The sequence below is a fragment of the Gobio gobio genome, assembly GCF_949357685.1.
Source record: "Gobio gobio genome assembly, chromosome: 22".
NCBI lineage: Eukaryota > Metazoa > Chordata > Actinopteri > Cypriniformes > Gobionidae > Gobio > Gobio gobio.
In genome coordinates this window covers 18,323,126-18,346,848 of record NC_137118.1, presented here as the reverse complement: position 1 = coordinate 18,346,848, position 23,723 = coordinate 18,323,126, and the positions used below count along the sequence as shown (strand labels likewise).

The 23,723-nt window shown below is 36.0% G+C and overlaps 3 protein-coding genes across 3 annotated transcripts; 1 reads left to right on the top strand and 2 right to left on the bottom strand.

Moving 5' to 3' along the window:
* Positions 1-824: 824 nt before the first annotated feature.
* isl1b (ISL LIM homeobox 1b) lies at positions 825-8,572 on the bottom strand (the record flags this gene model as incomplete). Its single annotated transcript, XM_079805255.1, has 5 exons — positions 825-941; positions 1,037-1,165; positions 4,906-5,177; positions 7,454-7,698; positions 8,397-8,572. 5 exons carry the CDS (start codon positions 8,570-8,572, stop codon positions 825-827), a joined length of 939 nt encoding a protein of 312 aa, XP_079661381.1.
* Positions 8,573-9,867: 1,295 nt separating this feature from the next.
* Positions 9,868-15,879, top strand: golph3b (golgi phosphoprotein 3b). Its single transcript, XM_079804485.1, has 4 exons — positions 9,868-10,302; positions 10,757-10,888; positions 10,973-11,087; positions 13,732-15,879. The coding sequence occupies exons 1-4, from the start codon at positions 10,093-10,095 to the stop codon at positions 14,154-14,156; spliced, it is 882 nt and encodes a 293-aa protein (XP_079660611.1). The 5' UTR covers positions 9,868-10,092; the 3' UTR covers positions 14,157-15,879.
* A 4,314-nt stretch (positions 15,880-20,193) lies between these two features.
* Positions 20,194-21,360, bottom strand: pmaip1 (phorbol-12-myristate-13-acetate-induced protein 1). Its single transcript, XM_079804484.1, has 2 exons — positions 21,241-21,360; positions 20,194-21,130 (listed from the first exon to the last, which is right to left on the bottom strand). Exons 1-2 carry the CDS (start codon positions 21,251-21,253, stop codon positions 21,006-21,008), a joined length of 138 nt encoding a protein of 45 aa, XP_079660610.1. The 5' UTR covers positions 21,254-21,360; the 3' UTR covers positions 20,194-21,005.
* Positions 21,361-23,723: the final 2,363 nt, after the last annotated feature.

Genomic DNA, 23,723 nt, shown 5'->3' with positions numbered 1-23,723 from the left:
AGACTAAAACCACAGAAATTGTGACATTTTTATTTTTATTACTTTTATTTATTATGACATTTATCTTATTTTTAACTTAAGTGTGGATGCGACCATTTTAAATTTCAATGTTAAGGCTTTGGTGTCAGGAATCTCCAGTATTTTAGCTTGCCGTTGTAAAATGGAATTTGTTTTCATATTGTTTTAATTTCTTAACATATTAATAAACACACACACACCAGATGAAAAGCACCATGCCGACCTGCGGCTAATGAAAAGGAAGTTTTGTGTAGTACATACACAGAAAATATCTTGCTTCTGTGATGAAAAAATAAGGTATTTTCATCAAAACATAACACATAACAATGAACGGAAACAACTTACAGAGCTCTTACTTGTACCACCTGACTGCTGCAGATCCATTTCAGCGTTGATAGTTCGGATTGAAAACAATGATTGGACAAACATTTTTTGGTCCTCCACCAAAACTACCACAGAAGATATATGTACATGTTTTACTATTTAGACCACTTCTGTTATTGATAGCTATTAGGAGTTTCAACCAGAATAAGAAAAAGTGTTTCTGAAAAAATATTATCTACTCTACCATCATCATCATCATTAAATAATTAAACAACTAAACCATTCCTGAAAATGACTAATACAAATACAGAATTAAATAGTAAATGCTCTAAAATAGTGTAAACTGCTTGTACAGTACACACAAAAAATTTGTGTCCTAGAAAGGGGTCCTAGGACTGTGTTCCTGAAACTGCAGCCTCCCGTATTGCAGGAATACCCTACCCGTTTTTTGGGGGGGGGTTTTTTGGTGGGAAAGGCTCTGTTTACTCGCTGATGTCTGTGGCGCTTGCTGTCAGACTGTTGGGTGTGTCTGGTAACTGAGCTGATATTGACACAACTTCACTTCCAGCAGAACAAGGTCCTTCCTTTGATAAAGAAAGCTGAAAACCAGATCCAAACAAATGAACAATAGTACAAAAACAATGTATCCATACGTAGTGTTAGTAAGTCATCTTTTGTGTATCCTGATATTTACCAATTGCTGGTATGATCTGTGTTCAGCATCCTTTTGCAGAATAAAGTCGGTCAGTAGTTTCCATGGTGGCCTTATCATCATGTCACTGTCCTGGCTCTCTGGACTGGCCAGCATTGGATCCTCTGAAACCTTTCAACAAGAAGAAACAACAAACACCTTAAGTTCTTTACTGAAAATTGTCTAAGCATTTGGCATTGCTAGACCATATTTAGGGGAGTTAATAAAATACAGTAAAAACAGTAACATTGTGAAATATTATTACAATTTAAAATAACAGTTTTCTAATTTTTTTATTTATTTATTCCTGTGATTAAAGCTGAATTTTCAGCATCATTACTCCAGTCTTCAGTGTCACATGATCCTGATTTGATGCTCAATTATTATTATCTTATTATTTTCAATGTTGAAAACAAATGTATCTTGAGCAGCAAATCAGCATATTATAATTATTTCTGAATGATCATGTGACTGAAGATAAATTACATTTTGAAATATATCAAAATAGAAAACAACTATTTTAAATTGTAATAATATTTCACAATATTACTCCTTGCTTCCTCAGCTCCACCTGGGATCATACAAATTGCTTTTTATTTAGTACTGCCCCAAATATGATATCTCACATACAAGATGTTTACATATAGAATATATTTCTATATTTCTAGCATTCAAAAGTCTACATACTTGATTCTTAATACTGTGTGTTGTTACCTGGATGATCCACGACTGTTTTTATTTTTTTTTTTTATTTTTTCCTAGATGGTTGTTCATGAGTCCCGTGTTTGTCTTGAGCAGTTAAACTGGCTGCTGTTCTTCAGAAAAAATTTTCATCTTTAGTTTTCCATCATCTTCTACATATTTGACCCCTTTCCAACAGTGTATGATTTTGGTCCTGTTTGTGTTTACACCTTGTATTAAAGCAAAACGCCACTTTTTTTTTGAAAATAGGCTCATTTCTCAGCTCCCCTAGGGTTAAACAGTTGAGTTTTACCGTTTTTGAATCCGTTCAGCCGATCTCCGGGTCTGGCGGTAGCACTTTTAGCATAGCTTAGCATAGATCATTGAATCTGATTAGACCGTTAACATCTTCCTCAAAAAATGACCAAAGAGTTTCGATATTTTTCCTATTTAAAACTGTAGTTACATTGTGTACTAAGACCGACAGAAAATGAAAAGTTGTGCTTTTCTAGGCCAATATGGCGAGGAACTATGGTGGCCCAGTGGGTTAAACCACTGAACTGATACGCAGAAGGTTGCTGGTTCGTTCCCAGCGGTCACCACCAGTGTGTCCTTGAGCAAGGCACTTTACTCTACGTTGCTCCAGGGGGATTGTCCCTGTAATAAGTTCACTATAAGTCGCTTTGGATAAAAGCGTCTGCCAAATGCATAAATGTAATGTAAATGTAACTATACTCTCAGTCCTGCGTAATAATCAAGGAATTTTGAGCCGTCCCATGAGTGCAGCGGCACAATGATATTACACAGCGCCTGAAAATAGGCTAACTTCCGTCAACATAACCAACGTGACAACCTGCTTACACAGGGAGCGCTGGGGACACTTTTCAGGCACTGTGTAATAAAAATATCGAAAGTCTTTGGTCATTTTTGAGCGAGATGCTAACGGTCTAATCAGATTCAATGATCTATGCTAAGCTATGCTAAAAGTGCTGCCAGACCCGGAGATCGGCTGAATGGATTCGAAAACGGTAAAACTCAACTGTTTAACTCTAGGGGAGATGGAAAATGAGCCTATTTTCAAAAAAAGTGGAGTGTTCCTTTAAGATGCGTTTTGGCAAATCGTATCACAAGTAGATGAGGGAGACATACCCGTTTACACCTGGTGTTTTAATCTGTCTCTTTTCAACCCCTTATGTCCTGATTTCTTCGAGGGGAGGGTCTATGGGCGGGTAAATTAATATATTTTTTTTCAGATCTTTTGATCTAATGGACGAAATAAGCTTGCACAATTTACATTTGAACGCACCTGGAGACGACGGAAAACAACACAGGGGCCAAAGTGAACGCTGAGTGTGTGTTAAAAATCATGCAGGAATGGAGAGAGAACTTTGTGCTTGGTATGTTTTTCATCTTTAAACCAAACTTGGGTCTCCAGATAAAGTTTAAATCCCGTCTGGCTAGCGCACTTACCATAATGTATTAATTCCTTAATGTACTAATTATGCATTAGGTCAGAAGGGGAAGAGTAGGTGTCTTTTGTGGCTGTTCGAACACATTCGACCACATGAGCGTTTACACTACAAAGCAATCCGTTCTAATGCTTTTTCGAGCAAGTGGTCAAAAGTGGACCAGCTCAAAATGTTTTAGACCCCGTTTACACCTGTATTTAGCGTCGTCCACTTGTGATCCGATCGAACAAAATGCATCTTAATACCAGGTGTAAACAGGGCTTTTGAGATCCATCTTTTCACACGAGGACAACTGAGGGACACAATATTACAAAAGAAGAAAACATGAAAGAAGAAAAAAGGAAAAACAATGCATTAAGATCCGGGGGGTTTAAACATTTTTACAGGATAATTGAGGTAAATTGTTCTTATTTTGTCTTAAACATGTTAATATCTTGCATAGTTTCTGAAGGGCAGTACTAAAAAATTAAGCTCTTTAGACAAAATAGGAAACATTTCCACCAAGCATTCAAAAGTTTACACCCCCTGGCTCTTAATGTAGTGTGTTGCCTTGAACATCAGCTTTCGATCATCCAGGTAACAACACACGTAGCCTATTAAAGGCACAATATGAACGATTTTTGGATTAAAATATCCAAAAAACACTTGAACAATGTTATATATTTTGTTGACTTGTGTACTGACATTTTCCCAAATGTTTCCAAGAATGTTAAAATCCAGAGAAATAAGCAATTTTAACCATAGACTGTAAAAAAAATATGGACGTCGTGTCCGTGACATCACCCGTAGGATTCTGAAGATGACTAACAGCAAACAGCAAACAAACGGCTATCCACCTGTCACTCAAAGTGGCCACGCCCTTAATTATGCAGAACTTTAAAGCTTAATATAATTTAAACGAATGAGTTATAAAAAAATGTACCCCCTCACAGTTGTCATGAAGGGCAAAATTAGCTGTAGCTATAGACCAAAACCACAATTTGTACCCTGCTGTAAACATGTTTTTTTCTGCTGTAAAGTATGGCATTTTAACATGGGGCTCAATGAGATTCTGCTCCCTTTTGGAGCCTGTCTCTAGCGGCCAGTCGATAAATTGCAGTTTAAGTCACTTCCATATTGGCTTCAAGAAAAACTGGGGGAGGTTGACGCTTGGTTACCCCACATACGCATGACCAGAAGAAGCGCAAATGGTCGTCTGCAGCATAATAAAAGCTCCGCTCTTTTGAGCCGTGTGTCTGTCATTATAGCAATCGCTCCAGCTGCCTTATTCCGCTCCAACGGCTTTCAGCCCCACCCTGCTTCACACTAGTAATGGTAATAACTCTTTAATACATTAGCTCATCCATGAATATGATTTCTCCGTCGGATTCTTTCCCCCCGGCTGTAGATATGAAGACAACAACTCCCATGATTCTGCAAAATCAAGGCGTCATCAAGCTACGCCTTTGTTTTGAATAAGCGAACTCTAGTGGCGGAAATTACATATTGTGCCTTTAAGAAATCCCTCATATTTTTTTAAATGATTAACATTCAGCAAGTGTAAACGTATGACCTTAGCTTTGATGCAATAAACAATCCTAAATAGTTTATTTTTCAATCAAAAACCTATGAATCATGATTTGAATCAAGTTTGACCAATGCAAGATAATGCTAGCCCACCAAGTTTTCACCCCAGTCACACAATATGCCGGGCCTGCTATGAGTAAGTTCCTGCTCACTCACCAGACGGCCCTCATGTGTCTGTGTGTGTCTCATCATCAGACTTCTTTTCTTATCTTTGCACCGCTTGTTCTGGAACCAGACGCGAATGACCCGAGGACTGAGGCCCGTCATTTCCACGAGCTGCTCTTTCATGAGGGCGTCGGGTCTGGGATTGGCACTGTAGCAGGTCTGGAGCATGCAGAGCTGGGACTCGCTGAGAACCGTCCTCACGCGGGTGACTCTCTCTGACCTCCTCTGCGCTGATGACCAGGATGCTGTGGATTTCATGCCCTCTGTGATAGACACATATATAATGAGAGGTTTTACCTCAAAACAACATATACACCGATTAGGCATAACATTGTGTGAAGTGAATAAAACTGATTATCTCTTCATCACGGCATCTGTTAGTGGGTGGTATATATTAGGCGGCAAGTGAACATTTTGTCCTCAAAGTTGATGTGTTAGAAGCAGGAAAAATGGGCAAGCATAAGGATTTGAGGGAGTTTGACATGGGCCAAATTGTAATGGCTAGACAACTGGGTCAGAGCATCTCAAACTGCAGCTCTTGTGGGGTGTTCCCGGTCTGCAGTGGTCAGTATCTATCAAAAGTGGTCCAAGGAAGGAACAGTGGTGAACCGACGACAGGGTCATGGACGTTGTTGTTTCAGCATTACATGAAATAACTTTTAATGCTAAATGTCTGTAAAAAAGGTTAACAAAAATGTATAAATCAAAGCTAAAATTTTAAATTTCATATTGAAAAATAAGACATTGAAACAATGTCACAGTAGCCCAGCTAACAGGGAACATTCTCAGAACGTTCTGGCAAGGTTCTCACAAAGTTATGAGCAAACGTTCTTCCTGTAAAATTAATAAAATGTGTTCAAAGTTGATCTTTAATAAATATTAACACAAATAAAAGTTAATAAAAGTTAACGCAAAAATATAATTTATACATTCATGGAAGGGTTTTTTCTAAAGCATTTTAATTCTAGCATTTTTTAAATGTTAATACTTGTTTCAGAATGTTTTTAGAACATCAGCTTTCCCATAATGTTTACAAAATTATAAAATGAAATGTTTTGTTAATCTTCACATAACCAAGAAAAAAAAAACATTTTAAATTTTTTTTAGAAAATGGATGTTCTGAACATTCAAAAATAAGGTTTTCATAACTTAGAGGGATAATTGAAAAATGAAAATGCTGTCATCAATTATTCACCCTTATGTTGTTCCAAACCTGTATGAGTTTCTTTCTTCTGCTGAACACAAAAGAAGATATTTTGAAGAATGTTGATAACCAGTTGACAGCAGCCATTGACTTCCATAGTAGAAAAAAATTATATATGGAAGTCAATGGGGTCCATCAACTGTACACTGTAAAAAATGAATCATGGGTCTTGTAATTTTTCACTAAAAAAATTGAGGTGATAATTAAAAATAGTGTGTAAATTTTCTTAAGAAAATTGTGGTTCAGTGTTTTATAGAAAATATTGAGAACATTTCACTAATAAAACCAAGAGATACATTTTCCTGATTTTTTTAAGGAAATGTAAGCAATCTTGAGCCTTCAATCGAAGAACCAAATAAACTGATAAAATTAAGGAAAATAAGGTTACCTATTTATTTTAAGAGAATTAACTCAATTATGCAGTTTTATTTAGAGACACCATTGTTAGTTCCCAGCATACTTTGCATATGGCTGGAAAGGGAGAGTTAATATTGAAATTAAGTGTTATTTTATGTGTTTTTGAGTGAAGGGAAACATCTGTTAACGTTTAATGTTCTGTTATGTTTGACATTTGAAAGATTTTCTTTCTGTTGAAGTTTTGACCGTTACCATTGTGCAGAAGAGTAGATCTTATGGTTAGGTTGTGGATAACTGCATGTATACCAATATTATAAAGCATGTTGCTTTGGTCAATGAGCAATAACTTTGCTACTGCCAGTGCAGTAACAAGTTTGTTTCTGCTTGTGCTGTGCTAGCAGCATACAGTCCTTTAATTGTATAACGTAAGTCAAATAGAAACAGGTCATTTCCATTCCCTCTAATTTATACTCTTTTTTTAAAGTCAACTTAAAATTAATAAGCACATGTCATTAAAAATATTTAATTTATTGTTTCGTAGAATAAATAATTTAGGAAATTTTACATGATTTATTCAGGTAGATTCAATTAAAGAAACCAAGCCAAAACTTCTCAAAAATATTATGTGTAATATTGTTACCATTATTTATTTAAGCAAATAGCACATAACATTTTTTACAGTGTACCAACATTCTTTAAAATACCTTATTTTGTGTTCAACAGAAGAAAGAAATTCATACAGGTTTGAAACAAAATGAGGGTGAGAAAATGACAGAATTTACATTTTTGGGTGAACTATACATTTAATTGGAATGTTGGCAAAAAAAAAAAAATTGTCAACTGGGATCAACATTGATTCAATCTGTAAAACTAAATTCAACCGCGATTCAACCTTTAGGTCTGATATAGATTCACCTGTGAATAAACATTTAAATGCTGGCTGGGATTGGGAAGCTTGTCCAGAAACTATAGACTTACCGGATGGATCAGCAGTCTCTTTCTGTTGGTTATTTGATGGACTCTTTAATTTGTTAAAAAACTCAGGATGGTCTGTACAGAGCAGTTGACCGTCCCGCAGAACATACTCATCTCCAGGGAGTAACTGACGATTGCAGCTCTCGCATCGAAAACACTGGATGTGATAAATATTCACTCGTGTTCTCATGACATATTCCTTGCTGACGAAGGTTTTGTGGCATCTTGCGCATTTACTGCTGCATAATCTGACAGAGAACAGAGAGGAGGGGAAAAGTCAAGAGGCATTTGATGAATTGTAACATAATGTTAGATCACAAACATAGCATTTTTTTGGAACAGGATGTATAGCCTATAAAATAGCACTTTACTCTACATGATGTATGTTTCACAAATATATAATTCATTACATTAGTAATAATACTAACAAAATTGCTGAATGAAATATTTACATATTTGGGGATTTTTCCAACACTTTTTAAAATTCTTTCAGTTTACTCCTTATTTAGTTATAAATCACACTTTATATTTGCTGTATGTCTTTATACTTACATAAAATAATTTTTAGACAATATGCACTTAACATGTATTGCATTCATGTAGGCTAATACAAAACACTTTTGCTGCTATTGAGATGGGATGTGGTTATAGGGACAGGTTTGGTGGTTTAGAGAAAAGTCAAAAGTGTAATTATGAATGCAAATACAGATATTAATTACAGCTGTAATTACATGCAGGATCTTTTTTCATAGGCTACTACAATGTAAAAACGTATGTAGGCTGCACAATAAGTGTAGGCTGCACAATAAGTGCATTGTATCAAATTATTAATTTAAATGTTGGTACATATATGTAGCAAGCCTAGTTAAAGACACAATATAAAGTGGCACAGAAGCTGTAATAAAAATAATTCTGATGAGCAAAGCGACTTTGCTGTAAGACCCACCTGTAATGGTCTTTACAGAAGGTTTTCCCATCTCTGATGAAGCAGGTGCAAGACTCATCCAGATACTGATGGCACTCCGCGCACCTCAGACACTGCGCGTGCCACTCCAGATCAGGAAAAACACGCAGAATGAAGCGATCCAGGATCTCATGCCCACAACCCACGCAGAACGACATCAGCGTATTTCCTTAACAAACATTACATCATGCATATTTCTAATCTTTTTTTTTTTTTTTTAAACACGAATAAGCATTAACTTTATTAACTTTTGATAAATTAAAACTTACTGTTCTGTGGATCTCCCATGTCAGGAAGCAAATGCGCCGTTATCTCCTAAATGATAGCCTATTAAACACCAAAGAGAATGAACTACACATCTACAGGGCCACTAATGCAAGTCTGTCTCGCTCCTTTTTATTGATTTGATTTGATGTGACGTAGATGCAGGTGCACCAATCAGGTGCTCAACGCTGAGCTTGAGAGCTACTGTACCAAGAATAATAGATCTCATACCCGGCAGCGGAAGCCCCGCCCTTTTACACTTCGACACGCCCACAACAGGTACAACAATTGCGATATACGGCAAACTGATGATGATGTTGTAGGTTATACATTAACAAAGAAATAAGTATAGAGGACAATTGCTTTCATGGTTATATTTCAGCGGTTTTAATGTGATATGATATCTAACCAAAATATTGATATTGAATCATCATAGATAAGCACTTTTGAATAGAATGAGTTGACGATTAAAGTTCTATTCGTGCACAGACCCAGCTAACTAAAAGTTGTAGTCAGAACGTTTTGTTTACATTCCCTTTAAGTTATGGAAACGTTCCCTGTTAGCTGGGGATGCTGTTGTAATGATATTAGCAGTGTTGTAGGCCTAAGCCTTCCAAATTTCAGTAGGCCTATATCACTTCTTAAACATAGGCATAAGGCTTCCCAAAAATGTTTTGACCAATGACGTTTTCAATAACCTTTCCAGTTTCCTGTGATTGCTGAAGATTTATTTGTTTGTTCAATTGTATCTCGGTTCCATTCTGGAATATAGAATATTTTTGTTTTTTATTAGATCAGATACCATTTTAAGCTGTCATATGTTACAATGTGCCCCTCACATGTTACAATGTAGCCTACCCCACCTATGGGGCATGTTGTCACATTCCACTTCCATTCTTTCGGGGTAATAAAGAAAAAAGTATACACTGTATTAATGAAACAAAACCACATAATTGTACTAGACATGTGGGAAATTAATGTGGGAAAAATAAATACTCTGAACCCCAAGTGGATTTCTCACAAACTGAGAAAGTTTAAAAGTGTTAGTCACTTTATTTATTAAAAAATAAAAATCAAGAAGACAACAGAGCGTCGTCATTGAAAGCATATCCGTTCTATAAAAAATCAATTTGTCACCCACAGAAATAGGATCCGCGGGCGTCTTCGCGCAAACGTTCGCGTAGACGTCACATCACATGCGTCATTGCGTCATCAACGTCCGCCATATTGAATAAGGAAATAAGAGAGTGGAAGAGGTGGAACGTCCCGGATGCATGTAAACATCCACGTCAACAGAAAGTATATTGATGAAACTGTTATAGGGGCACGGAACCGCGTGAATATAGACATCATCTGTCGGATGTACAATTAAAAGACTGTTAAACACATTGGTGTTTTCAGGCTTGTGCAAACAATGACTTCGCTAACGCAGAGAAGCTCGGGCCTGGTGCAGAGACGGACCGAGGCCTCGCGTAACGCCGCGGATAAGGAGAAAAGCCCCGAAGAGGAGGACGAGTATGAGTCCCGCCGCGGAGAAGAGGAGGACGAAGACAAGGGGGACTCCAAAGAAACACGGCTGACTTTGATGGAAGAGGTGTTGCTGCTCGGACTGAAGGATCGAGAGGTTTGACGTGACTTGTGTCGCTTTGTTAGTCAAATGGTCGCCAGGAAGAAGATAGTTAACATGAGGACTAGATAAATCCTGTTATATGACCCAGATTAAGTGTCTTAAGAACAGCTGTTCCTGGAGACCTTCACCATTTAGCCTGATAAGAGTGTCCCAGTCGTGCTTTTTTTTTTTTTTTTAAAGCAAAATATGTCTAAAAGGCACAGGTTTACAAGTGTTCTGTCGTAAATGTTAATTATCTAACTCTTTATAACTACCCTGCATATAACAATGGCAAAACAACATAGTTAGGCCAATCTTGTTGATGTCAAACAAAATAAATGCAATCAGGACCATATAGGACATTTGTTTTAACATTTAAGTAGTTTTAACTGTTGGCCACCTGTTTATGGAAGCATGTTTTTTCATGTTATTCTTAGAATAATAATCGATTAACTTCTGTCTCGCTTAGGGTTACACGTCATTCTGGAATGATTGCATATCGTCTGGTCTGAGAGGGTGTATGCTTATTGAGCTGGCCATAAGAGGACGCCTGCAACTGGAGGCATCTGGAATGAGGAGGAAAAGCCTTCTGACCAGAAAGGTGTGTTTGTGTTTAATTTTGAGGCTTTTTAAAATGCAATTTGTACACTTTTGACTTGACTCTTTATACTTGATTGTTCACCAGGTGTTGTGTAAATCTGATGCCCCCACTGGAGACATGTTGCTGGATGAGGCATTGAAACATATTAAAGAGACTCAACCTCCAGAGACAGTCCAGAGCTGGGTTGAGTTGTTAAGTGGTGAGTTGTGAATATATTTGACACATGTACATGCACGCTTGTTGCTTGTTTTTTTGTCCATACAATGAAAGTCAATGGGGTTCAGTGTTGTTTCAAGCCCCACTGAGCACTGACTTTAGTTGTTTGATCAAAAAAAGTTGAAACCTTCTTCATACAGTTTTGGAACTATGTGTAAATGATGACATAATTAAAAATGTTTGTCTTTAAGACCGTGTGAAACATTGTTCGCAACCCATGTTACTTCTGTAATGAACTAAAATATTTAACAAGAAAAATGATATAGAGCTGTTAGGGATGTTTATCTAGTTTTTTTCCCCCCTAACTTACAACCGAAACTCGTTAACCGACCATTAACCTATAAGATTGTTAAATTAAATTAGAATGGATAAGTGTCTGTGACCCATTAAAAATAAAACAAAATTTGTTTTCCAGGGGTTTAGTTTTACATGCGCAAATAGCAGAATAAACAACAGAACATGAGGACTCATCGTCACATCACACACCTGCAGCGCTTCTGTGAACGGAGGAAAAATACAATCAAATTATATATGTAAAAGGAATAAATACACAAATATATATATTTCACTTAAATATTAACAGATTAACAAACCGAAAGAAGAAACTGTGCGACGAGTAGTAGGAGTTTGTGTTCGGTTTTCTGTTCCGCGCTCCAAAAACAAGAAAATCAAGACGACGTCCTGTTTGTTTTTCCTTTATTTTACAAAAGCACAATGTTTAATTTTTATTCTGAGTGTACTCAAATAAAAAATGTCTTGCTTTTATTTTTATGACCATAAATGGCGGAATATTTTAAAGGTGCAGTGTTTAGTATTTATGAGGATCTATTGACAGAAATGCAATATGATATACATAACTATGTTTTCAGTGTTGTATAAAGACCATAATGAACCGTTCTGTTTTTATTACCTTTAGAATGAGCCATTTCTATCTACATACACCGCGTGTCCCCTTACAGTGAAGTCACCATTTTTGCGCCATCATGTGTCTAAATAAACAAACTTCTCTACAGAGTGCTATCTACTCTCTGCCATCTCAGACAACGACATCTTTGTCCTGTGTCGGCCATCGTAGCTTCTCTGTGCTTCGAAAGGGAGGGGTGGGCGGTTGCAATTCGTAACCTCACCGCTAGATGCCGCTAAAATTTACACAGTGCACCTTTAAGTTGTTTCCGCTGTTATAGGGAACATTTTCAAGTGATTGCGCAGGTCTCCTCACACAGACACATAACATGTCAGCACTTGCAAACTTGACATGTTAAAAATGTTTGTAAACATTTTGCTTTATTTAGGCCTTAAATGTGACTTATGTGACTTTTTTTTTTCTCTCAAAAGCTCGATTTTATATGTGTGGCGTATTTTTAACCATGCAGCAAACATATTCAAAATATCTTTAAAAATTACTTAATCCATTTAATCGATAGGATTAATCAGTCAGAATTCTTAATGGCGGTTAACTGGTTAATTATGAGCATCCCTAATGGTGCGTTCACACCGGACGCGATTCGCTCGAATGGTGCGATTCGCGCGAATTGAGCGTTTTGAACGCGTGATTCGTGCGAATCGCTCAAGTTGAAAAATCTGAACTTTGGCAGATATTCTTGCCGCGTTAACCAATCAGGAGCTTGCTCTGGTTGTGACAACAATGAGGAGAAAATCTGTATATTAATATCTGGTTCAGACAATATGATTATCACTGTGATAACGTTAAATGACATGAAACACAACCCAGTCTCTTTTTGTTAAATGCAAGTTTATGTATGATCAATAATACAAAAGTATAAGTAAAAGGTATAATAAGCTATACATGAAATAAAGCAAACATTCAAAGTCAGTGCTAGTCGGCTACAACTGTAACGTACAGTTATAGCCTAAAAATAAAAACGTAATGAAACTTCACTTTGCCCTCAGCCTAAACGATTTGCCAGGGAACAAATTATAGATCCATGAGACCAAAGATCGCCCGTTACAAGACGAATTATAGCTCGAGACACACCACAGAGACGTCAGAAGGACTGGCCGAGGTCCGCTGGAGCTCACAACTCCGAAAACGCCAGATAAAATGTTCAAATAGGCACTCTTTAAATAAATAAACCACAGATTTGAGCTTTAAACAACTACATTATTGACTGAAAAAGTCTTAAAACTACGTTTTGTCACACATTAACAGTACATTTTAACAAAAAAAAGTGTAAACACAGCCCATGTCAGCCATTTCTCAACGAGATGAGCCGGCTGGCAGAAGCCCCTCCCATGACGCAAATTCGCGTCTGTTGTGCAGTGAATGTCACACGCGAATGAAGCAAGTAAACTCAAAATGTTCAAGCGTCCAACTTCGCGCGAATTATTTGCGTCAATCGCGTCCGGTGTGAACGCCACATAAGTGCTGGGAATTCATTGGATCGTCAGAAGCTGACGGTACATGATGAAGACTGATGGCATCATCCAAATTGAAAGATTGCTTCAGAGTTATTTTGATATAGTGGGCAATTTTTTATGTCATGCTGACTTTAAGCTTTATATTACCAATTAGATTGTGTGCTTGATTTATTTGCTTCAAACATCTCTAGACATGGCTCATTCCAGTTCTTCTAGTCAATTTAAAAGGCCCTTTTTACGTTCTGTAGGTGAAACTTGGAATCCGTTGAAGCTGCACTACCAGTTGCGAAATGTCCGAGAGCGTTTGGCTAAGAACTTGGTGGAGAAGGGCGTCCTCACCACGGAGAAGCAAAACTTCCTGCTTTTCGACATGACCACCCACCCGCTCACCAACAACACCATCAAGCAGCGGCTGGTTCGCAAAGTCCAGGAGGCCGTCCTGGAGAAATGGGTCAACGAGCCGCAACGGATGGATAAGCGTGTGCTGGCGCTGCTGTTCCTGGCACATTCTTCTGATGTTCTAGAGAACGCCTTCGCTCCTCTGCTGGACGACCAGTACGATCTGGCCATGAAGAGGGTGCGACTGCTCCTGGATCTCGAGCCAGAGGCAGAGGCTGCCAAGTCAGGCGCCAACGAGCTGCTGTGGGCGGTGGTGGCCGCTTTCACCAAATGAACCTCCAGTGTAGAGAGAAAGGGACTCAAATTTGTGCTCATGGCATTGGACTCGGACCACTGGCCCCAAGCTTGGTTGATTCGGACTAATATTGGTGATGGTGATGATGGAAATACAATTTTTGAAGGAGATGATGATGACACTTGGAAAGGGACGGCTTTTTCTCATTGTCACAGATCTGACTCTGACCTTCACAAAGGTGTTGCCCTGTCTACGTCTAAATGGCCAATAGTTGCTACATGATTGCAATTCACTGTGAGGCTTCTTGTAGTTCATGCACTTAGATCATTAAGTTCATGTAAGAATGGAAATGAGCGCATTGAAGGAGGTGTTTTGTCAAGGGTCTGTTTCCCTGTACTTAACTAGGCCATGACTAATCTTAATCCAGATCCTGGTATAATTCTACAGTAATTCTACATTCTACATCTCAATCTCCATGTATCTTTGAATAAGGAGCCACTACTTCCGAATACACGGGCTTGATGGTCCTTGTCATGATTACATGAAACAGTCCCATTTCCGTTGCTTTTCCACATTCAGCAGGAAATGTTCCGTGAGCTTCTAATACCTGAAATGGGTCTTGAGTTAACAGAAAATAAACAATTTCACATTTAAAAAGACTGAAATGCAAGCATCAGTTTTTCTCTGGTGCTTTAAAGATATTATGACCCTGCTTCCTTGCAAGTCTTCTTTCCAGAAATCCACTCTTTCTGAATGCTCGAAGAATAAAATGTTCAAATGTGTGTTAATATTACTGGTTTTAATTCAAAGACATTTGCTGGCGATTCTCATCGGCCTGTGCATAAAGTGACTAAAACCTGATAGTGCTTGTTATATAACTCGCAGCCTTTTTGTTTAGCTGATCAGGAAGTCCAGTTCATCTCTCCAGCCCAAGATTCACATCTCTATTCAAACTTACAAAGGTTTTTGTACTGCAATGCATCACAAGCGTTGAGCTCACGTATCCTAACTCAGACATTGGGTTTAAGTTGCCTCATAACTTTCGTCCATTTCATGCGAATGGCCAGTCAAACACTAGCTGAGCCCAACATCAAGGAAGGCTTTCATTCCCGAGGCCTGTCCATAGTGATCACTGCATACATGTAGCTGTCTCGTCTCATATGTATGGCTTCGTTCATGTCATAATCTCTCCCCTTACTATATTTCCAATTTTTATACTATGTTTTTAATCATTTTTATTTCATTCCTTTAGCTGTTAGCGCAGTTTTTCAGAGTCGATTGTCATGTTTTTTGGACTGGTAAAGAATGGGGTAGGGATATGCCCTTCCTCTGTAAGAAAGCAGGTGTTTGACATGTTCATTCTCTGTTAGTAAAAAAATACTTAATGAGCTGTAAAAGTAGAGATGGTGTGAAATGGATGCCCTGATTTGTACATCTGCTTTTTATCATATAATAAAGAAATATCTTTAAGTGCCTGGAAGGGATATGAATATTAGCTGTCCTCGTTCTTTAAGCTATGTGATTGTATGGTTCTGTTCTGTAATGATGCAGTCAAATCAGGGTTCCCACTCTTTTTCAGCAATCATTTTCCAGGACATTTTCAATTTTACGTGCCAAATATTGCTCTCCAAGTCTTTAAAAGCTATACAGTTTATTGCCATGACTTGACTATAAAAACAGTTTTTAATATGAGCTCTTAATCATACATTATGACTATAGAAGCTTGTTTACGCCACAGAATAAAAAGAAAAGGTAATTGGGACTTTTCGCTATTCTGACTTTTTCTCGCAATTGAGAGTTTACATAATTGTGATAAACTCGCATTTCTGAAAAAAACAGTCAGTCTTTTTTCCTCAGTATTGGACTTTATAGCATTTGTGAGTTTATAGATCACAAAAGTCGTCAGAAGTGGAAGATATAAACTTGCAATTGTGCGATAGAAGTCAATTGCGATTTTATATCACACAATTCTGACTATATCTCACAATTCTGACTTTAGAACACACAATTGAGTTTATGCAATTCTGACTTTATAACTGAGAGTTTGTATGAAGCTATTCTGACTTTATAACAGTTTTGAGTTTATATCACGCAATTCTGACTTTATAACACAATTGCAAGTTTATATCAAGCAATTCTGACGTTACAACACAATTGTGAGTTTATATCATGCAATTCTGACTTTATAACAATTGTGAATTTATATCACAATTCTGACTTTATAACACAATTGCGAGTTTATATCATGCAATTCCTACTTTACCACACACAATTGCGAGTTTATATCATGCATTTCTGACTTTATAACATGCAATTGTGAGTTTATATCACGCAATTCTGACTTTATAACACAATTGCAAGTTTGTCACACAACTCTGACTTTATAACATAATTGCAAGTTTATATCACACAATTCTGACTTTATAACTCACAATTGCAAGTTTATGTCACACAATTCTGACTTTATAACATAATTGCAAGTTTATATCACACAATTCTGACTTTATAACTCGCAATTGTGAGTTTATATCACGCAATTCTGACTTTATAACACAATTGGGAGTTTATATCATACAATTCTGACTTTATAACACAATTGGGAGTTTATATCATACAATTCTGACTTTATAACACAATTGAGAGTTTATACCACGCAATTCTGACTTTATAATAATTGCGAGTTTATATCACAGTTCTGACTTTATAACACAATTGCAAGTTTATATCACACAATTCTGACTTTATAACAATTGCAAGTTTGTCACACAATTCTGACTATAACACAATTGCAAGTTTATATCACAATTTTGACTTTATAACTCACAATTGGGAGTTTATATCACGCAATTCTGACTTTACAACACAATTGAGAGTTTATACCACGCAATTCTGACTTTATAACACAATTGCGAGTTTATATCACGCAATTCTGACTTCATAACACAATTGCAAGTTTATATCACACAATTCTGACTTTATAACACAATTGCAAGTTTACGTCACACAATTCTGACTTTATAACACAATTGCAAGTTTATATCACACAATTCTGACTTTATAACTCACAATTGCGAGTTTATATCACACAATTCTAACTTTATAACTCGCAATTTTGAGTTTATATCCCACAATTCTGACTTTATAACTCGCAATAATGAGTTTATATCACGCAATTCTGACTTAACTCGCAATTGTGAGTTTATATCACACAATTCTGACTTTACCACATACAATTGCGAGTTTATATCACACAATTCTGACTTTATAACACAATTGGGAGTTTATATCATACAATTCTGACTTTATAACACAATTGCGAGTTTATATCACGCAATTCTGACTTTACAACACAAAATTGAGAGTTTATACCACGCAATTCGGACTTTATAACAATTACGAGTTTATATCACACAACTCTGACTTTATAACACAATTCAAGTTTATATCACACAATTCTGACTTTATAACTCACAATTGTGAGTTTATATCACAATTCTGACTTTATAACTCGCAATTGTGAGTTTATATCACAATTCTGACTTTATAACTCACAATTGTGAGTTTATATCACAATTCTGACTTTATAACTCACAATTGTGAGTTTATATCACACAATTCTGACTTTATAACTCACAATTGTGAGTTTATATCTCACAATTCTGACTTTATAACACAATTGGGAGTTTATATCACGCAATTCTGACTTTACAACACAATTGAGAGTTTATACCACACAATTCTGACTTTATAACACAATTGCGAGTTTATATCACGCAATTCTGACTTCATAACACAATTGCAAGTTTATATCACACAATTCTGACTTTATAACACAATTGCAAGTTTACGTCACACAATTCTGACTTTATAACACAATTGCAAGTTTATATCACACAATTCTGACTTTATAACTCGCAATTTTGAGTTTATATCACACAATTCTGACTTTATAACTCGCAATAATGAGTTTATATCACACAATTCTGACTTTATAACTCGCAATAATGAGTTTATATCACGCAATTCTGACTTAACTCGCAATTGTGAGTTTATATCACACAATTCTGACTTTACCACATACAATTGCGAGTTTATATCACACAATTCTGACTTTATAACACAATTGGGAGTTTATATCATACAATTCTGACTTTATAACACAATTGCGAGTTTATATCACGCAATTCTGACTTTACAACACACAATTGAGAGTTTATACCACGCAATTCGGACTTTATAACAATTACGAGTTTATATCACACAATTCTGACTTTATAACACAATTCAAGTTTATATCACACAATTCTGACTTTATAACTCACAATTGTGAGTTTATATCACAATTCTGACTTTATAACTCGCAATTGTGAGTTTATATCACACAATTCTGACTTTATAACTCGCAATTGTGATTTTATATCACACAATTCTGACTTTATAACTCGCAATTGTGAGTTTGTCACACAATTCTGACTTTATAACTCGCAATTGTGATTTTATATCATGCAATTCTGACTTTATAACTCGCAATTGTGAGTTTATATCACACAATTCTGACTTTATAACACAATTGCAAGTTTATATCACGCAATTCTGACTTTATAACACAATTGCAAGTTTATATCACACAATTCTGACTTTATAACATGCAATTGTGAGTTTATATCACGCAATTCTGACTTTATAACACAATTGCAAGTTTATATCAGGCAATTCTGACTTTATAACACAATTGCAAGTTTATGTCACACAATTCTGACTTTATAACATGCAATTGTGAGTTTATATCACGCAATTCTGACTTTATAACTTGCAATTGCAAGTTTATTTAAAAATTATGTGATTAGGTAGCTGCTTGCCATTCACTGCATATATTTGAGCAGTTAATAACTTTAGCTAACTGCTGCAAGTGGAAACACAAGACTAAACAACATCATTCGAAATACTACTCTCACGTCTCAAAACTCAGCATTCCTGAACATCACACTTTCTGCAACTAGCGGTAATTGTTTGGGCCAACTCTTTGTACTAAAAAAATATTTTACAGGACAACAACAAGATTTTTTTAGGACATTTTACATTTTCTCTCATTTTACATGTGTTTTCCAGGACTGGAAAATTTGTCATAAATTTTCCAGGTTTTCCAGGATGAGTGGGAGCCCTGCAAATCTGGTCTATTGTATGTAGAATGCACTGAGAACATGTACAGGGGATTGCCATGCCATGATGATTCACACCCGAGCACACAAGGAGACCATAACCTCATGAATGCTTATGCAAGAAGGAAAAGCACTGCAGTATTTTTTCTTTTTCTTTCATAGACTGTAAGGATTTTTTCCTCCAAACGCATCATGCATTTCAGACAAGATTGAACAAGTTCAACCAGTTCAGAATGAATGTTGATTCAGAAACTATTCTGATGGTTTTGGTTCAGTCTTTCAGGAGTCAAATGAAATCAGACACTGACCGTGCTCAAATTTTTGATTCACTGAGTTTATAACACATTTGCGAGTTTATATCACGCAATATGTTTTTGATTCACTTTAAAAATGACTCAAGTTGCGAACACAATCTCATGGCAATTTGTAAGTCTTAAATGTTGGCGAATTGGTGGCTATTTATATGAATTCGTATGATGTCATTTGTATGTTTTTTTTAAAGATTTGCTGTACTCCCCATTGATTCTTATGTTAAGGGGTAGAGCTTACAGTTTACATCATATGCTGTCAAATCCATTAATCGTATATAACATATAAATGTTAGTCTCTGTGTGTGTGTGTGTGTGTGTATATTGTATACACACACATAAATATTCACATATGTGTATATGTAGGCCTATATACAGACACGAACACACACAGACGTATAAAGGCACACACACAAATATAGGCCTATAATGTAAACAAACTTTTATGTTTAGATGTGATTCATCGTGAATAATCACGATTAATCGATTTGACAGCACTAATAAATTCATAACCTCATAAAATACATTTTCCCGTGAAATTTTTCAAAATCTTATAAATCTAAATGTGAGGGATCAATCACACACATGCAAGCAGTTTGTTTTGTAGTCTTGCTTATATTTAATCAGTTTCAGAAAACACCATAAAACAGTCAGAAAGTAGCCTATTCAATATTTCAATTGCTTATACAGGAAGTTGCTTACATAGTAGATACATCAGTAGGTAGATTTTCATTGCTGTCACATGATAAGTAATGTCACGTTACCTCAATTATTATAGATTTACATATTACAAATAGCCTATATCATTAAAAAGATATTACCTAAATGTGCAAGATGAAGTTAACAATTCAGTTTACAAGTGCTTTAAAAAGCTTTGCATTTCGTAAAAAGTGTTGTGGGAATTATTCAACAAAAATATTTTCTGCATTAGTTTTAAAAGTGCCATAACCTTTAACCATCTAGTCTCGAGGTATTTTTTCCATAGATAAGTGAAGTCAGTTCCCATATGAAATAGGCTACACATTATCATTAGGCCTAAAAGCAAATGTAGGCTATAAGGGCATCCATTTCGCACATCTCTATTTGTACAGATCATTGAGTAGCCTATTGTTTACTAAATTCATAATTGTTGGAAAAAGAAGTCCATTTGTAAACGAGCTCTGCAATTCGACCCAATGAATACAAACTCCTAGTTCAAAGCCCCTCAGAGAAACAGTCAAGAGACAAACATGGTCTCAGAATAGCACAGAAATGATCCACGGCGTTTCGATGTCCTCATCCTATCCGTGTCTTCGTCTCGGAAGGCCATTCCTGCCCAACTTTTTTTGTTGTTGTTTTTGGAAGACGATCGACGCACCTCGTCTTCAGAAAGGAATCCTCTTCAGATGTCAGGTGTACGTTGGTTCAGATTCCTTCTTTTTTCAGCTTTTTCCGTCGTTCTGCATTCTCTGGAGTGCGATTATGAGCTTCAGTAACTTGTATTTCCAGTCCAAAAGGTCTCCAATTCTGCGCAACTGCTGCGCGCACTCGACAATAGCGGCTTGCTCTGTATGGGGAAGAATCGAAACTCGTTACGTTTCAACTTCAAGTTCATAACATAGGCTATGTATTTTTAAAATAACACTTATTTTAAACAGGTCAGTCAAATTGTTTTACCTTTCTTTGCCATTTCAGATAGTGACAGTTTAGTTTCACCAGTGTGTTCAGAGTCTGGATGAATTAACACGCGCTTGTTCCTTCAAAAGCGGCTGACTGCGTTGATCTATCACACTTCCCTGAATTATTGTTAGGAGCTTCTGAGCTTAAATAGCCGGTGACGCAGTAAACAACGTGACCAAGAATTCCAGTCGACGTGGTATTTGAATATGTCCAATTTCCGTGTGTTTACAAGGCGTCTACCTGTCCTTCATCAGAGGAAGACTGTCAACTGATAAAATGACCACCATACACTTACATAAGCAGTACTGTACACTATGTACATTGTGAGAACGATAACAGCGAAAGTAACAATTTTTTTGTATAAATTATCTCTGAACCACAATAACACGATAACATGACCTTATATAGACTATAAGATGGGGAAGATGTCAAGTTTAAGAAGAACGTTCATTTAGACTAATTTGAAATTGTTGCCTACAGGATGATAATGCATCGCTTAATAGGCTATAGCCTATAGTAAGGACAATACATAAAAATATTTTATAATTTAGATGTCATAGCACAAAATGTAAAAGAAGCCATCTAACTAGCTACTGAATATTAGGCTACTTTTGATATCATTCTTATTATTATTAAAAAACTGAAGATGTGTTTTGACAATTTAGTTGAATAATTGAATATATGGCAAAGCATGCAGAATACCACATTCTTCTAAAATACATTTATTCCATGACTTAATCATATGAATATTTACATATTGTTCATTTTTTAATTGAAGATATATGTCATATCAATTCAAACCTCAATTTGGTTATAATGAATATCAAAAATGACATCAAACTCATGGGATTATTGAAGAATAACCCTTGAAAAATAATAGCACTTAATGAATAAATCTTATTTTATTTTCTTACTTCAAAATAAAAACAATATTTTTTTTACTCCACAAATCTAAAAACATCCATATAACCAATAGACACAAAAACTTAGATTTTTAACAAATACAATGTCAGATTGTTAATGTTCCCAGACACAAAATTAGATAATTTAACCTCAAAACTGTTTCAAGTGTGAAAGTAGCCTATAATGTTGATGTTCAGATGAAATTACATGTAAAACTCAGTTTGGTTTGTTTTATCCATCAGTTGAATTTCCTAAATTGCGAACATCACTGTGAAATGGAGTTTCCCTCCTCGTGACGTGAAAACATGAATTCCGTGACAAGAAAATTTATTTTAAAACTTTTAGTTTCACTTGTTCAAGCTTGCCTCCCTCCGCATTAAGTCTCTCCTCTGGACGCTGATTGGTTGAGGTGAGCTGTCATTTACATTATCTTATCTTATTGTTATTCTAAAAAAAAAAAAAACTAACAAACAGACCACAGTGTTCATTTCTATTAGGAATGTGGCAGTGTTTTGTTATCTGGAATCTGTTACGTCATTATATCGTGAGTCGTGACGTGTGATAACATTTAGCCTTTGTTTGGAGGAATGAGAGAATCGTAAAAACCTGTCTGCTTATTGTGACTTGATGCAAAACACATAGCGGTGAAAAAAAATATTTACTTCAAATTAGGACATCAGGTTTATCAGGTTTATTATCTCTAACTTAATTATATAAAAATTTAACTAGGGCCTAATTATTAACACAGCATTCTTATGATCATATTAGATATGGAATTAATTTTGAGAATTAAACTTTTGCGATAACGAAGAAAAGTAGCCTATACATTGATAAATGGTAAAAACACTCGGAAAATAAAAACAATCAACTAAATAGCAAAAAAGTAACTTCCTTTTTTGTAAATAGTTTTCAAAGTTTCATCTTTTGTGAACGCAGTGTTTTCGTTTTCGCTCTCCAGCTCTCTGTTTACCCTATAAAAAACTACAAAACGAGTAACCTGAACACAAGATTGATAGTAAACTAAAGGTCATCACATTTGTGCAAGAGTGTCCAACAGTTGAGTGAACAGGTAAGAAAATTTCGCCCACAGGAGGAAGCATAGAGCAGGACAAATGACGTCACACCAGTTATCTACATCGATTAAACTGACTGAAAGCGAATAAAAATACATGTTTATTTATTTACATACTTATTTAAATTATATATTACATAATGTCTACACATAAATGCATTATTCCCCAGTATCCTTGCTTGTGTACAAGTTTGCCATTAGGGAGAGCGGGCCACAAAGTAACGCGGGTTAACACATGGTTTAAAACTTTCCACAAATGCTAGCATGACCAAACTTAGTGTATAATAGTTGCCATATCAACACTATATAGAGAAAAAAAATATAGATAGCAAGGATACAATTTACTGGGCTATATAGATAGCAAAAGTAAATTTCTTACTTAAGTTAATTTTTCATCTCTGTTTTTGTGTTTATTTTAAATTAGACAAATCTGATATTATTGTAATGTTATATCTGTTATTTAACAGTTGAGAGTTATTTGATGCCGATCTAACCAGCAGAAGAC